The 21824-nt window shown below is 31.7% G+C and overlaps 2 protein-coding genes across 7 annotated transcripts in view; one reads left to right on the top strand and one right to left on the bottom strand.

Moving 5' to 3' along the window:
- Window positions 1–16: 16 nt before the first annotated feature.
- Window positions 17–20632, top strand: LOC141455300 (uncharacterized). 5 transcript variants are annotated; one of them, XM_074130238.1, is made up of 23 exons: window positions 142–157; window positions 390–513; window positions 1011–1178; window positions 1464–1530; window positions 1608–1681; window positions 3460–3938; window positions 5003–5471; window positions 6301–6599; window positions 6696–6763; window positions 6855–6981; window positions 8222–8376; window positions 8449–8742; window positions 9909–10064; window positions 10151–10361; window positions 10452–10556; window positions 12049–12171; window positions 12543–12813; window positions 13695–13801; window positions 15501–15611; window positions 16958–17102; window positions 19039–19167; window positions 19784–20045; window positions 20129–20632. In XM_074130238.1, the coding sequence occupies exons 3-23, from the start codon at window positions 1021–1023 to the stop codon at window positions 20381–20383; spliced, it is 4065 nt and encodes a 1354-aa protein (XP_073986339.1). In that variant the 5' UTR covers window positions 142–157; window positions 390–513; window positions 1011–1020; the 3' UTR covers window positions 20384–20632. The 5 variants fall into 5 exon arrangements, with proteins under 5 accessions (XP_073986359.1, XP_073986339.1, XP_073986321.1 ...); XM_074130220.1 differs by having other exon boundaries at window positions 13515–13801; XM_074130229.1 differs by lacking the exon at window positions 142–157 and adding an exon at window positions 684–922 and having other exon boundaries at window positions 13515–13801.
- Window positions 13889–21824, bottom strand: part of spel1 (DNA mismatch repair protein spel1) — a 41537-nt gene continuing 33601 nt past the window's right edge. The window contains exons 18-19 of one of the 2 annotated variants that reach the window (XR_012459225.1): window positions 14420–14854; window positions 13889–14306 (exon numbers count right to left, since the gene is read on the bottom strand). Coding sequence is in view for 1 of the 2 variants with exons in the window: in XM_074130334.1 (XP_073986435.1) it covers window positions 14789–14854 (66 nt within the window). In the remaining variant the exon portion in view is untranslated. Of the gene's footprint in view, window positions 14307–14395; window positions 14855–21824 lie in introns of those variants that run through there. The other variant, XM_074130334.1, reaches the window with a different exon arrangement.

The following is a 21824-nucleotide window of genomic DNA, read 5'->3' as shown; positions in this document are numbered from 1 at the left end:
TGTCAGGTTGTTTTATAACTCTGATTTATAGGTCTCGACCTTTTTTTTAATTATTAATGAATGCTATTCATTTTTTATACTTGCCTGTTCACACAACAAACACTCTTTAAAAAAAAATTGAAACCACTGAAATGCTTTAAAAGTTTGACTAAAAATGGTAGAGTCTCAATTAATTTTTTTCACATTTCAAATTAACAAAAGTTACTCCTCCCACTTCTCAAAATCCCAATTTTCATTTCATATTTTGTCTTTTTATTAACAATTTCAAACATATTTTATGTTCTTATTTTAATATGAATAAAATAATATTTTAATAATTTTCTTTTAAAAAAAATTATCTTGCTCGTGCTGCCTAAAAAGATCTGAAACAATTTCATTTTAATATTTAGAGTTACGACAATTAAGGGAAGCCTAGCCAGTGCTGCCATCTGGTATGTGTTGAATTTCAAAATTATTATTTACAAGTCAACATCTTTGTATCTACATTTTCTGAAAAAGGTCTCTCACAAGAAGGTAAGTGAGAAATGAAAATCCGTTTTTGAAAGCGAATTTATTTGTTCACAAATTTTTGTAGTCTAATTATTCATCGAGTAAGTGTGATAATCGGATATAGGGAGGTTAATTGAAACTGTTTAGTTATTGCACTTTCATTTAATTATTTATTGCACCTTTTACAAATTCAGGAAAAAACGAGATGCCGACCACGCATAATTGATACAGTGCATGTATATCTCTATTACTTAAAGGAAAATTATTTTCGGAGCTGTTGATGTTACAGAATTTAGTCTTTGATAAGCGGGTCTTATTGAAATTAAGTATGGATCAACGAAATTGAAGTTATAGTTCATAAAACTAAAGTATCTGGGAGTTTTAAAACCACAGTAGTTTAATTCCTCTAAACTTCAAGATTTTTCTTTTTTCAGTATGTTTTAATGTTTTTATATAATATTAGAAAGTTTACTCAGATATTTGTTATTGTTTGTGAGTAATTATTAATTTTTTCGTTTTAGAATATTAATCATGGTAAAAAGATCTGTAACTCTTTTAGAGGAAACCATATTTCAACACGTTACTATTCATAAATTGATGATTTATATCTATGATAAATTAAAAGTATGTCAAGATCCTTTCTTAGCTATAATTAGAAGCAATATTGTGGAATTGAAGAAGATAAGAGGGTAAATATTTTGATATTTAGTATTAAGGGAATGAAGGTTTTGTTTTTATTTGGGAAAAAATAAATTGGCTTACACAAAGCAGGTAATTTTGGGTGAAACTCTAGCCAGGTCATTTAAATATATTTCATCATTAGTTAAATATATATATATATATATATAATATATTATATATCTGACACCATTATATTTTCTGTTCTATATAGTTTAATGAAAATGAATGATATCTCTACAAATTATAAAAATCAACAAATCAAATAAGATATTGCTTAATAATTGATTTTTCAGATGTGATCCAGTAGTTCTTCTAGAAAGCAGCAAGACAATAATGAAAACCTTAGTTACGTTTACGAGGGTAAGAGGTGAATTCTTTCACTTAAGAAACTTACTAATTTCACTATCTGCTAAAATATTTTCCTATTGTTTTCTCAGTTATCTTGTATTAGCCCAGAAGTGGTTGGTTTTATCAGAAGATTAATGCACGATGTTTATGTCAGGATGAGAAAGTAAGTAGTGCATTTAGCTGTCAGCTAATAGCTGAAATATGATATATTAAGAAATCCCCGAAAATATTTATTATTTATTGTAGCTAGATTGTTTAAGAGGTTTCTTTGGAATATCGATGAAATCTGTCAGAAATAAACGATATGCATGTAACTGTCATGCAAGAATCAGTTAACCTGTGCAGCCTGGATAAAGGCGGCTTTTCACGAAAGACATTTGGCCTGAATTTGGTAAATTTCATGTGGAAAATTTAATTCAATTTTGAACCATGCTTTAAGGTTCTAGTGGTTTTTCTAGTGGTATTCTTTATCCTCCTTAAAAAAGGGACTTGAGAGAATTCTAGAAACACCAGGAGGTTAATATTCAATGATTCAATTGCAAAATTGTTTTTGGAAATTTTAATTAATAAATTGGACCAGATGAATGTTAAGGTACACTCTCTTAAATTTCCGTCAGCATTCTTCCCCGTATATTCCAGATGTTTTCATTATATATTACAATGCTCATTTGTGCACTCAGGCAAGGTTAAAAGAAACATGCTTTATTTACGGTTTTGAATCGGCATTTGATTGAAAGATAGGACGTGGTTTGTTTTATAAAATATCTAATTAGGGTAATTCAACTAAAGTTTTATATCGAATAAAACAGGGGCGGATGTTGGTCTAGTGGTCAAGAGCGTGGCTTTGTAAATGGGAGATCCCCAGTTCGAATCCCGCGGTTGACTACTTTTTATATATGTCCACGACACCTAATTGTTAGTTGGATGTTAAGCCCGCCTGAAAAAAATGGGCGACTTTTTTATTGAATAAAAAATCTGTTTATTGGTTCTTCTGCACCAAAGGAGTATTGTTTAAATAGACATCGTTTAGCGAATTTATAAACAATCTATTTGACAGACTTCATGTGATATAAACATTGGCAGCATGAGTGTGGTTGCCAATGATGTGGTCACGTTGGCTGATAATGTGATAACTTTAAAGCGTACTATTCAAATTTGTTTTTAATTTGTAGAAATCTAACATTTTCAATTTCAAGGCCAAGTTTGGGAAAGACCTCCAACAAGTAAAACTGGCATTTTCAAGAAAAACTCAATCCAAATTTAATTCAAAACTCGGTGAATTGTGTATTTAAAATTCCTAATTTATTTTGTTGTATTGGTTGAACTCTGATTCACCTACACGATCTCTATTTGAAATTTGTGTTAACGTGGTGTAGTCACACAAATTTGTAATGAATGAAATTTCAATCTTTATCGCTAAATTCTTAATTATTAGCTCTAAAGTTATAAAATTATCAGCCAACGTGACCACATCATTGGCAACCAAACTCACGCTGCCAATGTTTATATCACGTGTAGCCTGTCAAATAGTTCGTTTAGCAATTCGCTAACGATATCTGTTTCCCTACTGCCGTTAAAGTTGGCTGCGATATCAATGGATGAGCTATTTGGTGGGTCCTAAGTAAGGTGGACATTATTATAAGGTGAACTTGAATATTTACATTTCGGCTTTACACTAACGATTGGAAACTGTTGGTTAACATTAATTGGACATCATTACTGTACAAAAAGTAATTTGAGAGGGACTATGTCATTTAGTGAATAATGTTTAATGCTAAAATAGAATCGATTACCTTGTTAGGATGGCATTTGATATTTTTTTCTTATTTTGATTTTTAGTTTAGTGAATAGTTTACCAATTGATGTATTTAATTTTTTTTGTTTATGGTGAAGAGAATGCAGATTGTAATAATAGTCTGAATTTTTTTTTTTTTTTTGCAGATTGTGGGAAACTTATAAAATCCATGGATCATATGAAGTTCCAAAAAAGAGACAAAGAGTATATCATCATGAAAATTTACTTGACAAGGAAAATCTAGAAACAAGTCGCCAAGTAAAAAAAAATGAAAAAACAAAAAATTCTATGAAAAAATTAACAGAAGAACTGTCTAAAACTGAGTCAAACTATAATAACGATAACAAAGAGGCAAAAAATGTTGAATCTGATAAATTTGATGCGGATATAGCATCCCAAATACGTGACAGTGTGGTTAGTGAATTAGCTAGTGATGGTTCATTTTGTAAAAATTCATTGTTGGAAAGAATCAAAACAATAATAACTGAAAACCATGAAAAGCCTGGAGAAGATGATGTTTCTGATGATCTTAAGAATTCAGATTCGATGAGCGAACAAAAAGATTTTAAAAGTCCTAAAAAAAGGAAAGTAAAAAATAGAAAGTGGTCGCTGGGAATCATTCATGGTAAAAAATAAAACTTAGTTATTTTAAATGTGACAAACAATATTTTGCCTTGTAAACATTTTAATTAATTCATCATATATTTAAAAATAATTTATAAATTAAGAAAAAAAAACTGAGTCGGTTCTGATAAACACGCAATTTAGCTTTATTGGAAAAAAAAATCCCCTACATCCCTCTTCTGAATAAATTTTCACGAAAATAATTTTTAATAAAAGCGATATTTCAGTATTAAACGTGTAAAAGCTAAAAAGGATTCGTTCAAGAGATTAGGATTTCAGACCAAGCAATTTTATTCATACTCGAAGTTTTGAATCAGAGAATATTCACCAATGTTAAATAGAGTATAATTCCGTATAACTAAATTTAAAGGAGAGCCTCTCAACGTTTCCTTAGAACACTATCAAAACTGAATTTTTCTAAGAAAGATTTAAAAACAATAGGTATCTCCTTTCATCGGAGTAGTTAACAACTTTAAAGGAATTAGTTAAAGCGTTTAGAGAAAGTGGGAAAAAAAATAGGAAATTTGTGTTTCCGGTCTCGGCATGTACTTAGGCTCGGAGTTTGAAAAACTCTTTTAGTCCATGGTTAATATTTAAGGGTTGAGTCGGCTAATGCTCCAAAAGAGGGAAAGCCAAACATCTCCACAGAAGTTTAGAATTTTACTGGCAAAAAAAAAAATGCAAATAAGAGTTGCAGATTTTCTGTATGAATTGTGTTTACGAAAGAAAAATACACTCGTTTGGGCTGTTTTCAAAAAATAAAAACTTTTCAGTTGTGTGGTACTTCCGGTTTATCATTTGACTAAAAGCCTGTTAAAAGATTCCGTTGCGGCATATAAATCAAATATCAAATTTGAACTATCTGCGAGTTTGCCTCACTCAAACACATTCACAGAATAATTTAAAAACCGTACTCATTTCTGATAAAAACTCAAAATTGAAAGTCTGTAAGATAGCAATACTTTATCTTATGATGTTGAGAGAAAGTTAAAAAGAGTATTACTTATAGATCAAATTCAAATATCAGTTTCCTTTCAAAGATTTTAAATTAGTTACTTTTTACAGCGAAAAAGAAGAAAAAAGTCGATATTAGTAATATTAAAGTGGAAGTTAAGCAAGAAGTGAAATCTACAATTCTGCCCGAAGAAAGTGTTGACCTTGCTCAAAATTTGGAGAATAAAACAGAATTAATTGCGAAGAAATTTGAAATGAAAACCATTTCACAACCAAAAGACTTTGAAGATGAAGAAACTTCATTAAATACTTGTAACGTTATAACTAAGGATTCTGGATGGGAAGAACGATTAAGGGTGCAAAGAGAATATTATCTAAATGAAATGTCCAAAGTATCTTATAGATTGAACGCTAAGTTAAGTCCGTTACCAAATTATAATTTCATAAATGTATTAACTAAAAAAATGAATATTTCTCTTACTACTTATGGACATGCGATAAAAGAATTGATGGCCATGGATCATGCCCAACTTATTGAGAGTAATAAGAACAATGAATCTTCTACATCTTACATTGATCTGTAAGTTTTTTTTTTTTATTCATTCATTTTAAAAGTACTGTGCGATTAAATAAAGTAAAATTATTGTTCTCAAAATGAGGTACGTTAATGAATGTAAAGGTACATTTAATGAATGTAAAGACTCACTTTTTTAAGCTTTATTTTGCTAGTAATATTACTGCAGTTCCTTATTAATGTAGAATATGTTTGAAATGTTCAAATAATGAGTATAAGAAACAAGCATTCCTTCATAGTATTAAAAAAATAATAAATTTTTCAGGAATAATGGAATATATTTGTTTACCGGCGCATCGATAGCTTAGTCATTAGCGCCGTCTCGCGCTAGGATGGCACCCCTCCTCCCACGCTACATCCTTTTCAGCTTCCTCTGGGAAGTAATATGAAGCCGAAGGGTATTGGAGAAAATAATGGAATAATTTTAGCATTTTTACTTTCTATTGCCACTTTGGTAGTATTGTCAAAGGAATTCATATTGAGCTTCTCCGCAAGCGCTCAATTTCCTGGGAGATTTCTTTCTTGTTTACTTAATGGCCTTACCTACGGTTTGTGGGCTATTAGTGAAAATTATCTTTTTGACATAAAAAAAATGTACAAGTGTTTTGAAAGCTTAGTTTTGAGACCTCCAATTTTCCTGATTATCCAGCAGGCCCAAGAAAGAAATTGAGAACTTGCTTTTCTTATTCAGTTTACTAGGTTTTCCAAATATATTTTTCACCATAGTTCTTTGTATAATACCCACTTATAATTTTAATGTTTAAAAATTTATCATTTTGCTACGAAAAGTATAAAATATCAAATATATTTATTTTTCACTAGAAACATTTTGTAGGTGGAAAATTGAACCAAATCCTTCTAACAGTATAAACGTAGGAGTCTTCAAGGCCACACGCCATAGGAAACGTTTTATTTATGAATGTACGGGTGAAAAATGTTCAGTAAAGACTATTCATCTCTCAGTTTTATACAACCATGCTGTATTGGTACATTCACCTTTCAATTGGGATTGGTCTTGTTCGATGTGTGGCATTGTACAACAAATAAATCTTCTTCAAAATGCTAATTTGCTCGATATGGCCATGTATCATCTGCTTTCTTATCATTCAACATCCGCATTAAGTAGGAATCCAGGTTATAAATATGATTATATCTTATTTATTATATTTACAATTAGAAATATTTGTATATATTTATATTAAAGATTGACTTTTAATTTGTCGAATTTAGAGATCGCCTCAATGGAAATGCAAATTAAAACAAAGGCGGAGTCGCCGTTGAATATTAAAACTAACTTAGTTAGTATTTTTTATCTGTTTTTAAAAAATAAGATTCAATTTTAATATTTTATTGTATTAGTCATTGTTCATAATTGAATCCAATTTTCAGACATGTGGTGGTACAAATAGTGGCATCTCAAGAACTTATTGTTCCCAACTTTTTAAGTGTTCAAAATGTTCTTTTTCAAGCGGACTATTTTCTGAAGGCTTATCTCATTTTTCGATTGAATATCAAGGTAAAAACGAAACCAATTAACTGCAATCGTCTTCAACATTGAATATGAAGCTTTAAATTTTCACAAATGTTGTTGCCTTCATATCTGTTTTCAAAATTTTAAATTTCAGAAATTCTTTTTCTCACCAAATCTTTGTGTTATCTCTGTAGAAGAGTAAATTTTCCCTTTGAGTAAACGAATTTGGTTATTTCTTCAAAAATCTTGCATTCCTCTGATCATTAAATGTAAAAGTAATGCCTATTTTTTTCAGGCTGGCTTTACGTCCAACTACCAATTAGGGGTTGTGGACAAACATACTTTACTGAAAAATTTCTTTTATCATTCAACATCCAAGGCCTAAGACTGGGAATCGAACCCAGTACCTCAATATATATTAGCTATACAGGTCTTGCCTCTAACCGCTCGACTACCGTGGCGCCGTGTTAAATGTAACATATTTACGCTGATATTCTGGGTGCACACGTAATACGTTTAGTGCATTTTTGGTAGTTATTGTGGGCAACTTTTTTATTTTGGCTATCCAAGTGACAAAACTTCAGCTCATGATCGTACCCACTACACAATGAACATGCTAGTACACATGCTGTGAACAACAGTTACACAATACATTTTTTTATTGTAGTACCAAGTGATTTTTGATCTTAAAATGACTTAATGATCTTTTTCTAGCCACTTTCTACATAGAATTCAGAGTAAATGTGTTAAATTATGCTTATAGCCTCTTCGGCTACCTCACTTATTCCGGTCAACAAACCTTACTCCTCATTTTTTAGGGGTAAAAATTTTATTTTGTAAGAGATGAAAGTTATAATATTCTTCGCCTTCAAAGAACATCCGTGGTCTCAAAGAGGAATATTGAAACAAAGATGAGTTGTATGGCTATTAATTTGAGAATAAGATGAATGTCTTATTTCTTATGGGAAAGTAGACGAAAACGAAAAGGCTTTTGTACATCCTTTTGTTTCATTATTTTTTCTTATAAGGCTATCGTGATTTTAATTAAATTCAGAGATATAATATGGTGTTATGTTTATGTACATACGTACATATATTACATATTCATATTCGTATGCTGCAGATTGAAAATTATTGCACTTGCTTCTCTTTGGAAATAGTTATATTATGAATGTGTAAAAATTATATCCATGTTTCATAATTCAAATTTGCTTGAAATTAATCAATTTTATGCGTCATTTTCGACGTACATTTCCAACACTGATTGTGAAATTCATCATTCCAGGAAATGCAGAGTTTAAATGTATCTACTGCTCCCAAGGTGAAAAGAGTGTTTATGATTTATGTAATCATATGGAACTTTATCACTCTTCATCAATATTTTTATGTTCTCAATGCCACTATCGCTCGGTTTCTCCTATTAACACATTAAACCATTATGTAAGTTAATGACAATGAAATAGATTGTGTGCAATAGGTTTAAAGACTATTAATATAAATTATTATCCACAGTATGATGAACATGACGAGGGCGATGAAAGTAAAGAAATTTTAATATACGTAAATGTGGAACCAGCAAGCAGTAAGAACAAGCCGCTACCAACAGTATATCCTTCTTCTGCATTAAAAAAATACATATGTAATCATCCAGATAATGAAGACTTCAGAACTATGATAGGTTCGAAATTTGTGAAACACCTTACAACTTGTCCTTCACAAGGAGGTAAACGGAACAATGGTTCCAACAGAAAATTTGAATGCTCCCTATGTGGTACAAAAACAGTAGCCGCTTACAAATTAAAACAGGTATTGTTATTATATTACCGTTTCGATGGTTAATAATTAAAATTACTTGTATTTAGGGTTTTGTTATATTTTTTTAATTACATGACATTCAAAAGAACTGAAGAAAATTTGCAAAACTGGCTGGCAAACTTAAATGTTTTATTTTATTGTGAAATAGGTATAAATTATAACAATGAGAAAAATAAATTATGCATACAAAGGTGAGAGCAAATATACTTGCTTATGTTGGCTTCTCTTTCCTCTTATGTTGCCATTTAGGACAAGGATCTTCTTTCCCTTTATCTTGGTAGCATGGCCAAGATGACCATTTCTATCTGTATACTATTCTTCCATTTTTTAATGAGTAAACTGTTCGAAATAAAGCAAACGTTGATTCCCTTATTGTTTCAAAGGAAAGCTTGAAAATTTAGTTTGTAAATTTTTTATTCATACAGGAATTAATATTATATTTTTAAACCCCCCGTAATTCCCATGCGATTAAATAGTTCTTTTTAATTTGGCCGCTAGAGTTATTGCTCCCATACTAATTCTTCCTTCAGCACCCATACATAACTTTGTTTTATTAGGCCATTTAATTGAACCTCAGTTGTCAGTAAGTTACACTTTCTCTTTACCGAATATCCAAAAGCAATTTATTTAATTTTTATTACCTTCTTAGTCTCATGATGCAGATTCTAACCAAACTTGCTTTCCTCGTAAAATCTATTTCTGTGCTGTTTAACACGGGGCTCCACACAGTAAATGCTTACGAGTGAGGTGTAAAAAAATTATTTTATTTTTTATCTGAGAAATAATTGTTCTCCAGGTACCTAATGAGCCTTTTTCATGGTTTTAACCAAGTTTACTGGGTAGAATACTATCGCTTTGGTGATAATAAGAAGCCAAAGACTAAAGGTAAAACTCAGGCAGGAAATCACGGTCTTCCAGGTTCGATTGGTGACACGAGTCGCTGCTCACTCATTAGAGAAAATTATGTGACACTTTTGATGAAAATATTTCATCTAGCGAAATGATATCTTCATCCTCTGTCCTCATGGATTAGTGTTGTACTTTGGTTCCAACATTTAGCTAAATGAATAATTCGGAATAGATTAAAGAGTGAAAGACAAAGTAAAGGAAAGATAAAAATAAAATGTACTAATAACTACTTGTAATAAATATTTTAGCATTTTGAGGCACATCAGGTACTTCGTTACATCTGCGTTTATTGTGGACAAGGTTACATAAAGCTTCTTCCTCTAGAAGAACACTTTTACAAAACTCATATGTATTGGCATCCTCGTTACATCATAAGGGAAGCTTATGATGATTGCCCCAAAGAGGTAAGAACACTTAATTGAATCTTCTAAGCAGAGTAAACCCCATTCAATAGGATATTAACCCCCAAAAAATAACCCCGAATATTTAGCTTTCAGAGGAATATTCTTCTATGATGAAGTATGAAACAGATTTAGAGGATTTACTTGAAGTTTCTCTTGAAATGAAAGAATTTCATACGCAGAGTCCCAGAATTAAATTACAAATGATATCTGGTGATCCATGGCCTGGATTTTATGAAGTATCAGAAAAACCTCAGGAAAAGAATCGTGATAATAGTTTATTAAACCTATCTGTAACAGGTAATTGTTTCGTACACTTTGTTTATAGCAGTAAGAAAAATAGTTGCTCAAGTTAAAATGTTTTAATAATAATTGTTATTATTTCTTCAGAAGAATCTTTTAAAACCGAATCTATGTTGCAAGAAAACTCTATTTCTGAAGGGAAAGATTCACAAGTTGAAACATTTGTTGAGGAGCAGCTTAATCCTGACAAAGGTAAAAAAGTTTATATTAGCTTTTTAGGTATTTTGTTATTCTTCTAAAAATTTGAAGGAAGATGATTGCAGGTGTTTTGGAGCTGATTTTTCTCATTTTCTTATTTATAGAGAACATTGATTGCATCCTTGATAAACACCGTGGCTGCTGAACTGGAAATCTTCATGTTGGAATACAAACAATTTACCTTATTCCTTTTTTATCCGCATGATTGTACATATTCTTCTTTCTTCCATATTATTTTCCAAGTAGAAACATTTGTTCTGCTTAATTTCATTGATCAATGCCTCTCTTCTTTTTTGACAATTGAAGATGCGGCACTGATATTTGCGTTAAAAACCCTTCGATTTTAGTTGCAGCAAATGAGCTTCGAACTAGAATAGACTGTCTTTTATCATTGTAGGGTTAAAGGTTTATTTCCGAAACCAAGTGGGGAAATTATACCTATTTCTCTCAATACTATTTATATTCTATTTTTTACTGGAAAACTTCGATGTAGTTGTTACATTTAAATATCACACCAGATATTTAGTAAAGCCTGACTAGTAAAGCTTCTTCCTCTAGAAGAACACTTTTACAAAACTCATATGTATTGGCATCCTCGTTACATCATAAGGGAAGCTTATGATGATTGCCCCTAGACATAGAGAACTATGTAATACTTTATTATAAGTGTGTAACATAAAAATAATGTTTGTTTTTAATATTACTAATTATTTAATAATAATCCTGAAGAAGGAAATGAAGTTATCGACTCGTTGAAGAAAGCTTGGAGTTGATTTATTGACGAGTCCTCAATACTTTGAATTGGGAGTGCCAGTTTTCTGAATAGATGTTTTGTGTTCACCTTATGCTCAAATTGTTTACGTTCGCGCCGATTTTTCTTACAGACTGTTACTAACCAAGAGATTTACACAATACAGAATACGATAAATCTTCATATATGTAAAGTAAAGTAATCGCCTATTTTTTTCAGGCGAGGTTTCACGTTCAACTACCGATTAGGTGTTATGGACGAGGACGGAAGCACATACTTAATTAATTATTATTATTTTTTTCTAACAAATAAAAAGTAACTACCCACGGGATTCGATCTTGGGATCTCCCACTTACAAATCTACGTTCGTGACCACTACTCCAACACTAGTATTCACATATGTATGAATGTATGTTTGCTTAGAAAACAAACATAGTTCAAACACCTAGTGAAGTTTTAAACCGAAGAGTAAATTTTTTTTTTTAGTTGAAAGATTGCTCAAAATAAATTCCAAAAAATTTAACCGTCGTTGTTTATTGCCTTCTTCTAAGTGAAATTGATTCTATAGAGTTTTGACTGTTGAAATAAATTATCATAATTGTGATCTGAAAAAGATTGGGAATCCCTTAGCTAAGGTTTCAAATTAAGCAAAAAGTTATTTTGAAAAATTAAGCTCACAATAAATAAAAAATGTTTATGTAACAATGATTAAAACTTAAGAAATAACTCTTTCAGAACCAAATCGACTGGAGGAGTTACGGGGGAAAGAAAATAATTCTGATGTAATTGATTTAACAGAAGATGAAACTCCTGCTGCTATAGAAAAAGAATCTAAAAAAAAGTCAATGCCCGCAAGCTGTGAGTAATCTATTCGGCAGTTTTTATTTTTAATTCCAACTGGCTTTTATTTATGTTAACTATCTTGACTGGAGGATTTTTCAGAAATTTGCATATTTCATTTCTCCAATAAATTTTCAGAAATAAATAAATTGCTCTAACTGATCGTACACGTAAACATTCTGGTCGTTGTAAGGAAACGTTTGCAGTAACCATTCCAAAAATATGGTGATATTTGCCTTTCAAGTTTCAACGACTCGGAACAAAATTGAGAGATTTTTAAAATTTATTGAATAATCTTGATAGCTTTTACTGTTGTAAGGATAAGTAAAATGAGTTTTCAATCTTAAAAATACTAAAGTATTTATTAATTTTAAAAATACATTTTTCAGATGTTGATGAAATTATAGAGATTCTTAGTGATTCTGAAGATAAGAATGATTCGTTATTGAAAAACCAAAAATTAATTGCATCTCCTCAAAAAAATAAATACAGCAATTCTGTGTTAAAGTCTTCAATCAAAATTGCTAAAGAAAGTCTTGCTGATAATTCATTGCGTCAATTCAGATTCTCCAGAAGTTCAGTCGCCCCTCCAAGTATTGGATACATAGTAACTTCACCACGGACATCTAAAACCACACCTACAACCTCCTTCGATGATAGGTATAGTATTAATTTTAATAATTATAGTGAAAAGGTTTGTGTTTGTCTTTATTATTGATAACATTTAGCAAAATTCTACATTCTAACAATGTGTGTGCATGTGTGTTCATCGCTATTTTTATTGTTTTTCACCTCTATTTGAAGATTTTATTACAAATTATTAAAAAAGATTAGTTTTTTGAATAATCTTAAAACAATCAATTACTATATGTTAGTTTGTTAAAAAAATAAATAATTTAATTATTTGAAGGAAGAGATTAACTATGTGTTTAGCGTAGATCCCGGGTTCGATCCAGCTATTCACCCTTAAATTTTCTATTTCTAGGAGCTTCTTACAGCTCACTGGTCGGTGATGGACAGTGTTGTTTTAAATGAGAGAACTCTGTCCGGTGCACTGAAAAAAAAACTCCGGTCGCCAATAACCTTCAGATGTTGACGCGCCTTAAATTAAAAACAATAATAAAAATTAATTTCTTAAGCAAAATATTTATGTTTATTTTCAGTAATTCATTGTGGAGCTAATTCTGTAAAAGTCTAATGTTTTTCATCTAATCACCTAATCTAAGAAATTTCTAGCCTTATTTTAATTTTTCATAAGTGTAAAACTTTTCCTCCTTATCGGGAGTATATTTTAAAAATCAAAAAGAAATAACTAGCGAATTATCTACATTTATAGAATCTACTAAATTTGTTATGTTTAGAATAAAAATTTCACCATTTTCTTCAAGTGGAAGTCCTCCATTGTTAAATTCGGATTGGAAGAAAATCAACGAAACTCTAGGAAATATGTTTGCTACTGATACATCGATGGGTGTTGTTAACAATGTAGCAACAACTTCTTCATTAATTATTTCTAGTACCCCTTCTTCGCCCTCTTCCAGATTGCCGAGTTGTTCACCCATTGTTGTTACACCAGAACAACACTCCACAGGTGAAATAACTTGCTCCGCACGTGAACCAACTCGTACTCCTGAGATCAGGGTTATAGGTAAGATATCTCATATATACTATATTTTTTAATTTTTAAGTGTTTAAATGAAACGCTAGAATTTTTGTGCGTCATTAAGAGTAGATTTACTTAAAAATTGCAATTTTAAGAAATAAATTTCTAAAACTAAAGTACCACAGAAACGTTTTTTGATCTGGCACGATTAGTAGAAAGGAACGTCTCCAGAAACAGGTCTTTATTTGACTTTCATTTTGCTTCAATATAAATGCATTTTTCACTGCTTCGCCAGCTTTTCTTTCTGACAACAGTATGCAAGCCGGACAACGGTCTAAAGCAGCTCTAAAGAGAAAAAACTTGAAACAGCTATTCTTCGAACAGAACTTCGCTATCCAACCCATATTGTTACCTTTAAGAACTGATTGTGAACCCTCATTCATTATACTATATTCATCTACTATACCTTCTATTCATTTGATTTCTGAGTCGAACTTGTTATCTGAATTCAAATGATTCACACTACCACTGAATTAATGCCGACCTTTCCCTGTTGGTAACCATGAAAGAATTAGTTATAATACAATTGTGAGTAAAAGAGGGAATCTGTCAGGTCAGATTTAAAGTATCATCATTATGTAGGAAAGGATGAACAAATCTTACCGTTTTAGAGTCGGGGCCTCCCAAGGGAGATAAGCTGACTAGCCGAAAGTAATACATACTCGTAGTACCCCCGTCCTTTGAAAAGCAATTCTTCACCAGCATAGGGCCAAGAATGGTTCTTTTCCAGTTTGTATTTCTCAAAGAGAAGATTATTTACAGTTTTCCGTTAAGATTCCACTTAAGTAGCTGAAGGCGTAGATAACCATTTGATGATGTTGATGATGAGGCAGGATCCCTCAGTTTTACCCCTCCGTGGATGTGACTTCTCTCAAATGATGACTGGGCACGATCTTCTATTGAAGCACCTGCATCTTATTGGTATTGCTAAAAGCTCGTTTATGATAGTAGTGAAAGAAGCGATGAGAAACCTTATTGCTCCGACCTTAAGGACATGGTACTTGGAACTCTTTTCGAAGACATTCGATCTTTCTTGGACTGCAAATAAATGATGAAAGAACGTCGGTAATCAAAGATATTGTAAAAAAGGACTTATCATAAATAGAAAAAATATCTATTTTTTACATCTCGAGTTACCGAGGTCGAGAATCAAATTCGATTTTGGTGGCGTCATCATCTTAAGACTACATGACGGTACATATTTAAAAATGAAAAATAAATGCATTAAGAAAATTTGAATGAAAAAGATTACGTTAATTTATTCATTTAGGAATTATTTTTTTTTAGATATTTAATTAGAAAGCGTTCGTATTTTTATTTTGCTATGCTCGAACTCTTCATTAAATAGTTATATTAAAAAGTAGTCCTTGGGTAAATTAGGGAATAATTTCTTTAGAAATTTACAGAATCCTGATTTTCATCGCACATCATCTAATCCACCAAAGTTAACATCTAATCTATTTAAATTTAATTAAATGTATAATTCATTGGAAGGTTTTTTTTTTTTTTTTTAAATATAAAAAATTAAACTGGAGGAAATGATTTTTCTAATATTAATGCATTGAAAATACGGTACTATTTTTTTTTTTTCTTTCTTTAGCAAACAAGTAATTTGGTTGTAGCTATATTTTACTAGTTACTAACATTTTTAGATGCACTAAGTAATAATATTTTACTTTTTAAGCTGAAGCGAAGTTGGACAACTTTATGAATTCTTTATTTTTGGGAAATCCACCTCCTCCGGACCGGCTTGATAAAAAATTTTTATCAGACAAGAACCATTTGGAATTATATGGTAAGTTTTTCTTTTCAATTCTTTGCTTCAAAATGTCTGAACAAGAGACGGTAATGATGAAAAATGTCGGTATGGTGCGTCATGTGCCGTAGGATGTATAGGGTAACCCAAATAACCTGCCTAAAAGGTCTATCTTGGCTTATACGTGTCTGTGTTTGATCATTGAATGAAGGAATCAGTAAGGTGTGTTATGCATAGATATGTGAGGTAATAATATTAAGCTTGAGATTGTCTATTGGGACGGTAAACTCTAATAGTTGCACAAATTAACTACTTCATGTTCATTGTGTGAGTCCTGCGGATATCAGTGTGCGCGATGTTCAATTTATTAAGCTGGGAACCCGCAGGGACATCAAGATCTCTTAAGAAATATTCCATCGGGGATTGCTGTATCAAGTGACACCGCTTAAGCCATTAGGTATCATGTTATTGTTCAAGTGTAATCATTTGGAGTTGGCTAAATCCTATCTCAGATTGCTCTTTTCATATTGTAGAAATTTTTGGTAGTTTAATAGCGTGCATAAATAAAGAGATTCCAGAAGAAGCAGTAAGCTTCATTGAGGGTGGCCTCTGTGTTTGGATGTGGCGCACACTGTATATCTGTAAAAATTTCCCATACCCATGTTTTTCGCTTCTTCTAACGGATTATTACGTACGTTATTGCTATCGTACGCAATTCGTTTTATCCCACCGGAAAACAGAAAAAATGGATTGGATTAGGACGACCAGACGTTCCATCCATTGCCCGAAGAGAAAGATTTTAAGAAAAAAGTTATTGAACAAAAAAAAAAGGTAACGGAACTAAGGGTTTTTTATTGTTTTGTTTGTTTGTTTTTTCAATTACTTTAGATCTTGCGATTACTGTTCTTTACACTCACATTTCTATTTGGATAATCGTAAAGAAATATGCTAGACCTCATCCGCTATATCAAACTTCTCCACCGTTCTAAAATTTTAATTCTAATTTTAATTCAGCTTCTTTTCACCCAGCTTGTGTCCAGACCTGGCACCCTCCGATTACACAATTAGGCGCTCCATTATCTATCTTTTTACGTGCTAAAAATTTCTACGAAGGTTAGAACAAAATGTTTAGAATATGTTCGCCTCCAAAGACAGCTCCTGAAATTGAAGTGTAAAATATTGTTGACTAACAGATGTGTTAAGGTTAATATTATGGAAAAACTTAGTAGGTGTCCGTAATAAAAAAAAAAAAAAAAACATTGTTGAAGATGAAGAAGAACAGACTTTTGTTATCCGTTAGAAATAACCCCCCCAAGTAGCCTAGATGCTACAGTTAATTATAAATCAAATCTTCTTTTATTTAATTGGTGTTTTTCTTTGAGTAGGTAAAGATGGCAATGAAAGTGGCCCATCTGCTTCATCTGTGACAGTGCCGAATATTTTAAAAAAGAAAAAAACAGAATCAAAGAGTAAGATGATTCAAATTCTTAAAGTCTGTAAGGAAAATAAGTCTTCACAAGGAATTATCTTGTATGTATAATGTTTCATGAAAGCGTCAGTGTTTTTGTTTTGTTTTTACTTTCATCTTTATTTTTATTAGTTATATCAAGAGCCAAAATGCATAATAGATTAAAAATTAAATTAGTTCACTTCAATTAAATGTGGGTGTGATTCACAATACTTTGTAATATTTTACAATTGCACACATGCACATACATTAAGATTTGTAATCTGTCCTGTGGTGAAAGCGTTAATCTACAATTCTTGATATTGTTATCTTGTTAATAATTAAAGCTCTGCCAATCACTTCTACTGATAATTAGTAATAATAGTTAGATTTTAAGTAAAGAATAATAACTTTAACTTTTAAGTAGTGCCACTACGATGTGGAGATGATCTGTATAGCGAAAGTTACTGGCGTACTTAAGCGATCTGTTAATATAAATTTGGTTATCTATATTTGGAAACATTTAATAATGTAATCGCAATTTTAATGTAAAACTCTTAACAGCTTCCTTTCTCTTAATTGTAAACTTCAAACTGGACACTTTCCTCCGCTACCTAAAAATGATAACCATTCTTATCTACTCTTCTATCTTATTGTGCTTCCTAATGCTCTTATGGGCTACCCGAATGAAAACAAAACACTTACTACGAAAATCGGACTCAGATTTAAACTACCTAAAATTCTCAACAGTCCAAGTGGTGAAGTTAAAAACTATAATATATATATTATAATAAACTGTAATAACACTTTCATCCTCATCAAGTTCTGGTCGCAGCCTTATAGAAAACCCCTGAATCTCCTTGTTAACCAAATAGTCCTCTTTAGGTTACCTTCTTTTCCAACTGCCAGACTCGTAGATTCGTGGGCAGAATTTGGTTTAAGTTGATGTAGATAATTAGCGATACCAACGCTCATCTCTTACAAGCAAGCATTCTCCAGCTCTCCATGTTGGGGAATCCCTGCCAAAACCTGTTGTGTTCATTTCTCCTTAAGGTTTTGCTCCCAAGAACTTGTGGGATATTCTACCTTCAGGTAATTCAGGTTTTTTACTTGGTCCTCCAGGATATGGCCTGAAATCATTGGATGGCAAATGAAAGTTCGCCAAATGAACGATCAATCACATGGTACCCATAAGTGGTTATGAAAGTTCAGATTTCGAGCGCAAGCCTCTGTTGCTGATTTTAACAACTTTAATGATTGCAGGTTTGAGTTGAGCGTTAGAAGACTGCCATATAAATTTAACCCAGTTGCTTCCCTGTGATTGCAAGAGCACTTGTTTGATATACGTGGTTAACTAAAACATGTTAGAATTAGTTTCAGATGGAGGTATGTGCCCACAATGTGGTATGACTCACCCGCTGATTGAGCTATCTCTAAAATGTCAAGCCCTCAAATGTGTCAAATGGTTGGGCTCTTGGGCGCTTCTACACTGAATGGGCCTTCTTGTAAAACTAACCCTGCTCTAGCGTGGCGAGTCTGTACATCAGAATTGAGTACACTTTTCTTTAAACCCCTGAGTACCAAAATGAAAGTATTGGATAGAAGGGAAAGAATATACTTTGCTAAAATGTTATTTTGAAAGAAAGATTGTTAATTAAATGATAATAATTTCAGCCAGAGAAAGTTGAGTAAGAGTTTTCATTCCAGTTTTTAGATTGGAAGAGCTACGAGCACTTGGTTCATCTCCACTTCCACTAATGTCTTGTCACCACACTAAAATAAACTCTCTCCAAGAACCGCGCTGTTTTAACCTGGTCCAAAAAATAAATAGATAACCAAATTTGCCCAAAAACACTCCTTCAAATAAAAGAAGGGCTTTAAAAACTGTATTAAACTTAATGTAAACATGCTTGAATAAATAGAAATGAGCGTAATATTAATCGACTTTTTATTATATTATAATTTGTTTTTAAATAAAATGTTTAAAAGCTAACATTAATAATTATTTGTCTTTTGCAGATTTAAATGCCCTTATTGTAAATTTGCTGGTCAAGATAAGTCAGGATTGTCGCAACACATTTCTCGCATGCACACAGATATAGTCAATTCCTCAAGCGTAGAAGTAGCAAAAGATTTTAAATGTGCAAAGTAAGTGTCGGTTCTTTATCTTGTATGCATAAATAGGACGCCAGTATGTTTATTCCATTATCAATTTTTTTGCTTTACTTTAAGTTTACTTTAGGTATTCTGGGATTTGGGGAAATTGAAAATTCAATCCACTTGGGGCCAACAATTTCATGACTTTTGAGAAGTTATTAATTTGGGGCAAAAAAAAAAAAACTTCCACAACCCGTTATATGTTTCATATGTTTGTAAATTTTTACGAATGCTTCGTATTTAGGCACTGAAGTAAAGGGGTGAAATGTAATAAGAGGGAGTGTGATCTGGGCGAACTTGTTTCGAGAGTTCACACAACTATAGCTTATTATTTTTAATTTTATAATAACAGCTAATGAACTTGGTAAACAATGCGCCAAAAATAAGTAAAAAAAAAAAAAATGTTAATTGTATTAGTCTTTTGAAAGTCTGTGATTTACATATTTAGAGACTTATTAAAGAGAGACATTGCCAAAATGGACGATTAGCACTCTGAACTGGTATAAAGAGTGATTTTTTATTTTTTTGGTAATTGCGGGCCTAATCAGTACTTTTATTAATTTGTACTTAATAATAGCATTTTACATGAAGTATTTAAATTGTGCAGATGTCAAACCAGTTTCGAAGGTTTTGCATTGCTGCATAAACATGTGGAAACTAGTCACGAACAAGATACAATTGGAGCTTTCCAAATCTTTGTAGAAGGAAATGTTTTCGTAAGGAAGGATGTCAAGATTTGTTTCCTCTGCAGTGCGTTGATAGTTTCACTTGAACAACTGTACAATCATCCAGATGTTTGTCCTTTTGCTCATACAACCGGCACTCATTTAAATTCTTCTATTGTATACGCAACAGGAAATAAATACAAAGTAATTAAAATATACATTTATTTTTATCGTTAATTATACTCTAGATTGCCAACTTAAAAAACTAACTTTTACGATTGTTTCAGGCTGTTTTTGCGTATCAGAAATCAGAGATCAAAATCAATAGAAACATAGTTGAATTGTTGCAGCCTCACTTGCCTACACCAGTTGAAGCTAATATTGTTAAGAGAGCAGTAGCGAAAAAATCCACAGGACCGCGGCCTCAGATTCAAGAAGCAGTTACCAGTCAGGTTGGAAGTATAAGAAGAGCTGTTGCCAGGAAATCAACTGGACCATACGTGATGCCATCTCCAAGTATTGAAATTGATCATTTGATTTAGTTTATTACCACTGTAATGCTATTATCAGTATTCATTTTTTTAACATGCATTCAGGTGCAACATGTGCATTTGAGATTACAAGTTATTTATTATATTCAGTAAAGGCAACAATATGCACACAAACATAGAAACTTGCTTTATAATTTATTTCTTAAAATATTTCGTAAAGCATTGTAAAAATAATTTTTGCTTGAAGACATTGTGTAAATATGTATTTTTTAATAATAAAGCATTATTATTCAAGTAATAGTTATCCCACTTTTCTAATTTTCTTCTTAACCTGAACATTTTATTAGTTATTTATTTTTCGTGTAGTTTAAATGAATTATTTTTACAAAAGTGATGGTTCATGAAATAAAAGACGAGTAATTTGTGATTTGAAAATCTAAGGAAGCACTTTTTAAAACATTTTCTGCTTTATAGATTACAGAATAGAACATAGCTTATATCATCTCTAGGACCCACAGCTTTTTAGAAACAACCCATAAATCTTATAAGAAAATCAGACTACTAGCGGCAATCTTCTGGTTAGGCATCCCGCACTAGACCATCAGCTTAGGAAATCCAAATCCTGCTAGTTCTAAATATATAAATATATTCTCAGAAAGAAAATTGCTTGAACAAACTACACTTTCTTAAACCGGTAGTCACCTAATCTGACGGTTTGTTAGAATTTATTTATCAAACCTTGCATCTATTCAAAAAAAGGCAGATTGGTTGACACAGAATCATGTGCTTAATAAGAAAAAATCTTAATGCCGATAACTGCGACATTTTCGGAATGAACGTTTATTCCCTTTATATCCAGTCAACACGGTCCCTAACGCTCAATAGTAATGTCATGATTCAAGCTCTTCATAATGGGCGGTAAGGAATTTTTTGTTCGATATTGTAAACCTTTGTTATTTTATTTATTGGCTTCCATTCAATGTCTGCGTTGTATCCAAACTTGTGTAACTTTTTTTTTCGGCTTTTAACAACCTTTGGTCATATGCCGAACCCCAACAAAATTGATCGCCAGTACTCTCTACATGTAATGATATTCAATATATTAGTACCTTCCCTGCATTATGTAGAATAAGGCTTTAGTGCATTATCACTAAACAGAGAACCGACTGAATATTTCCACTTATTTTATATGAAGAGGAGACCTTTGTTTTCATCAAATCAAATACAAATTACCCCTCCCAACTGGGCGTTCTGGATCTGCCACTGGCGTAGTCATAGTTTCCCCCAACGAACAGTCTGATTAACCAAAGAAATGGAAAACTCGTTTCAAATTACTTTAGTTATAAATGTGGATAAGTACATTTATACATATATATATTCTACTTTCTGGTGATATGTAGTGGGGTGGTTTGTCTGTTAGTATGTATAGTTTTAAAGTCACTGTCCGTGTGGTTGCGTGAAAGTTATATTTTAATTTTATTTGTCTTTATGT

Source organism: Rhodnius prolixus, unplaced genomic scaffold (genome assembly GCF_049639745.1).
Source record: "Rhodnius prolixus isolate KJV_2025 unplaced genomic scaffold, Rpr scaffold_1, whole genome shotgun sequence".
In the NCBI taxonomy this organism is placed as follows: Eukaryota; Metazoa; Arthropoda; class Insecta; order Hemiptera; family Reduviidae; genus Rhodnius; species Rhodnius prolixus.
The sequence above is the reverse complement of the archived record's forward strand: the minus strand, read 5'-3'. Positions and strand labels throughout refer to the sequence as shown.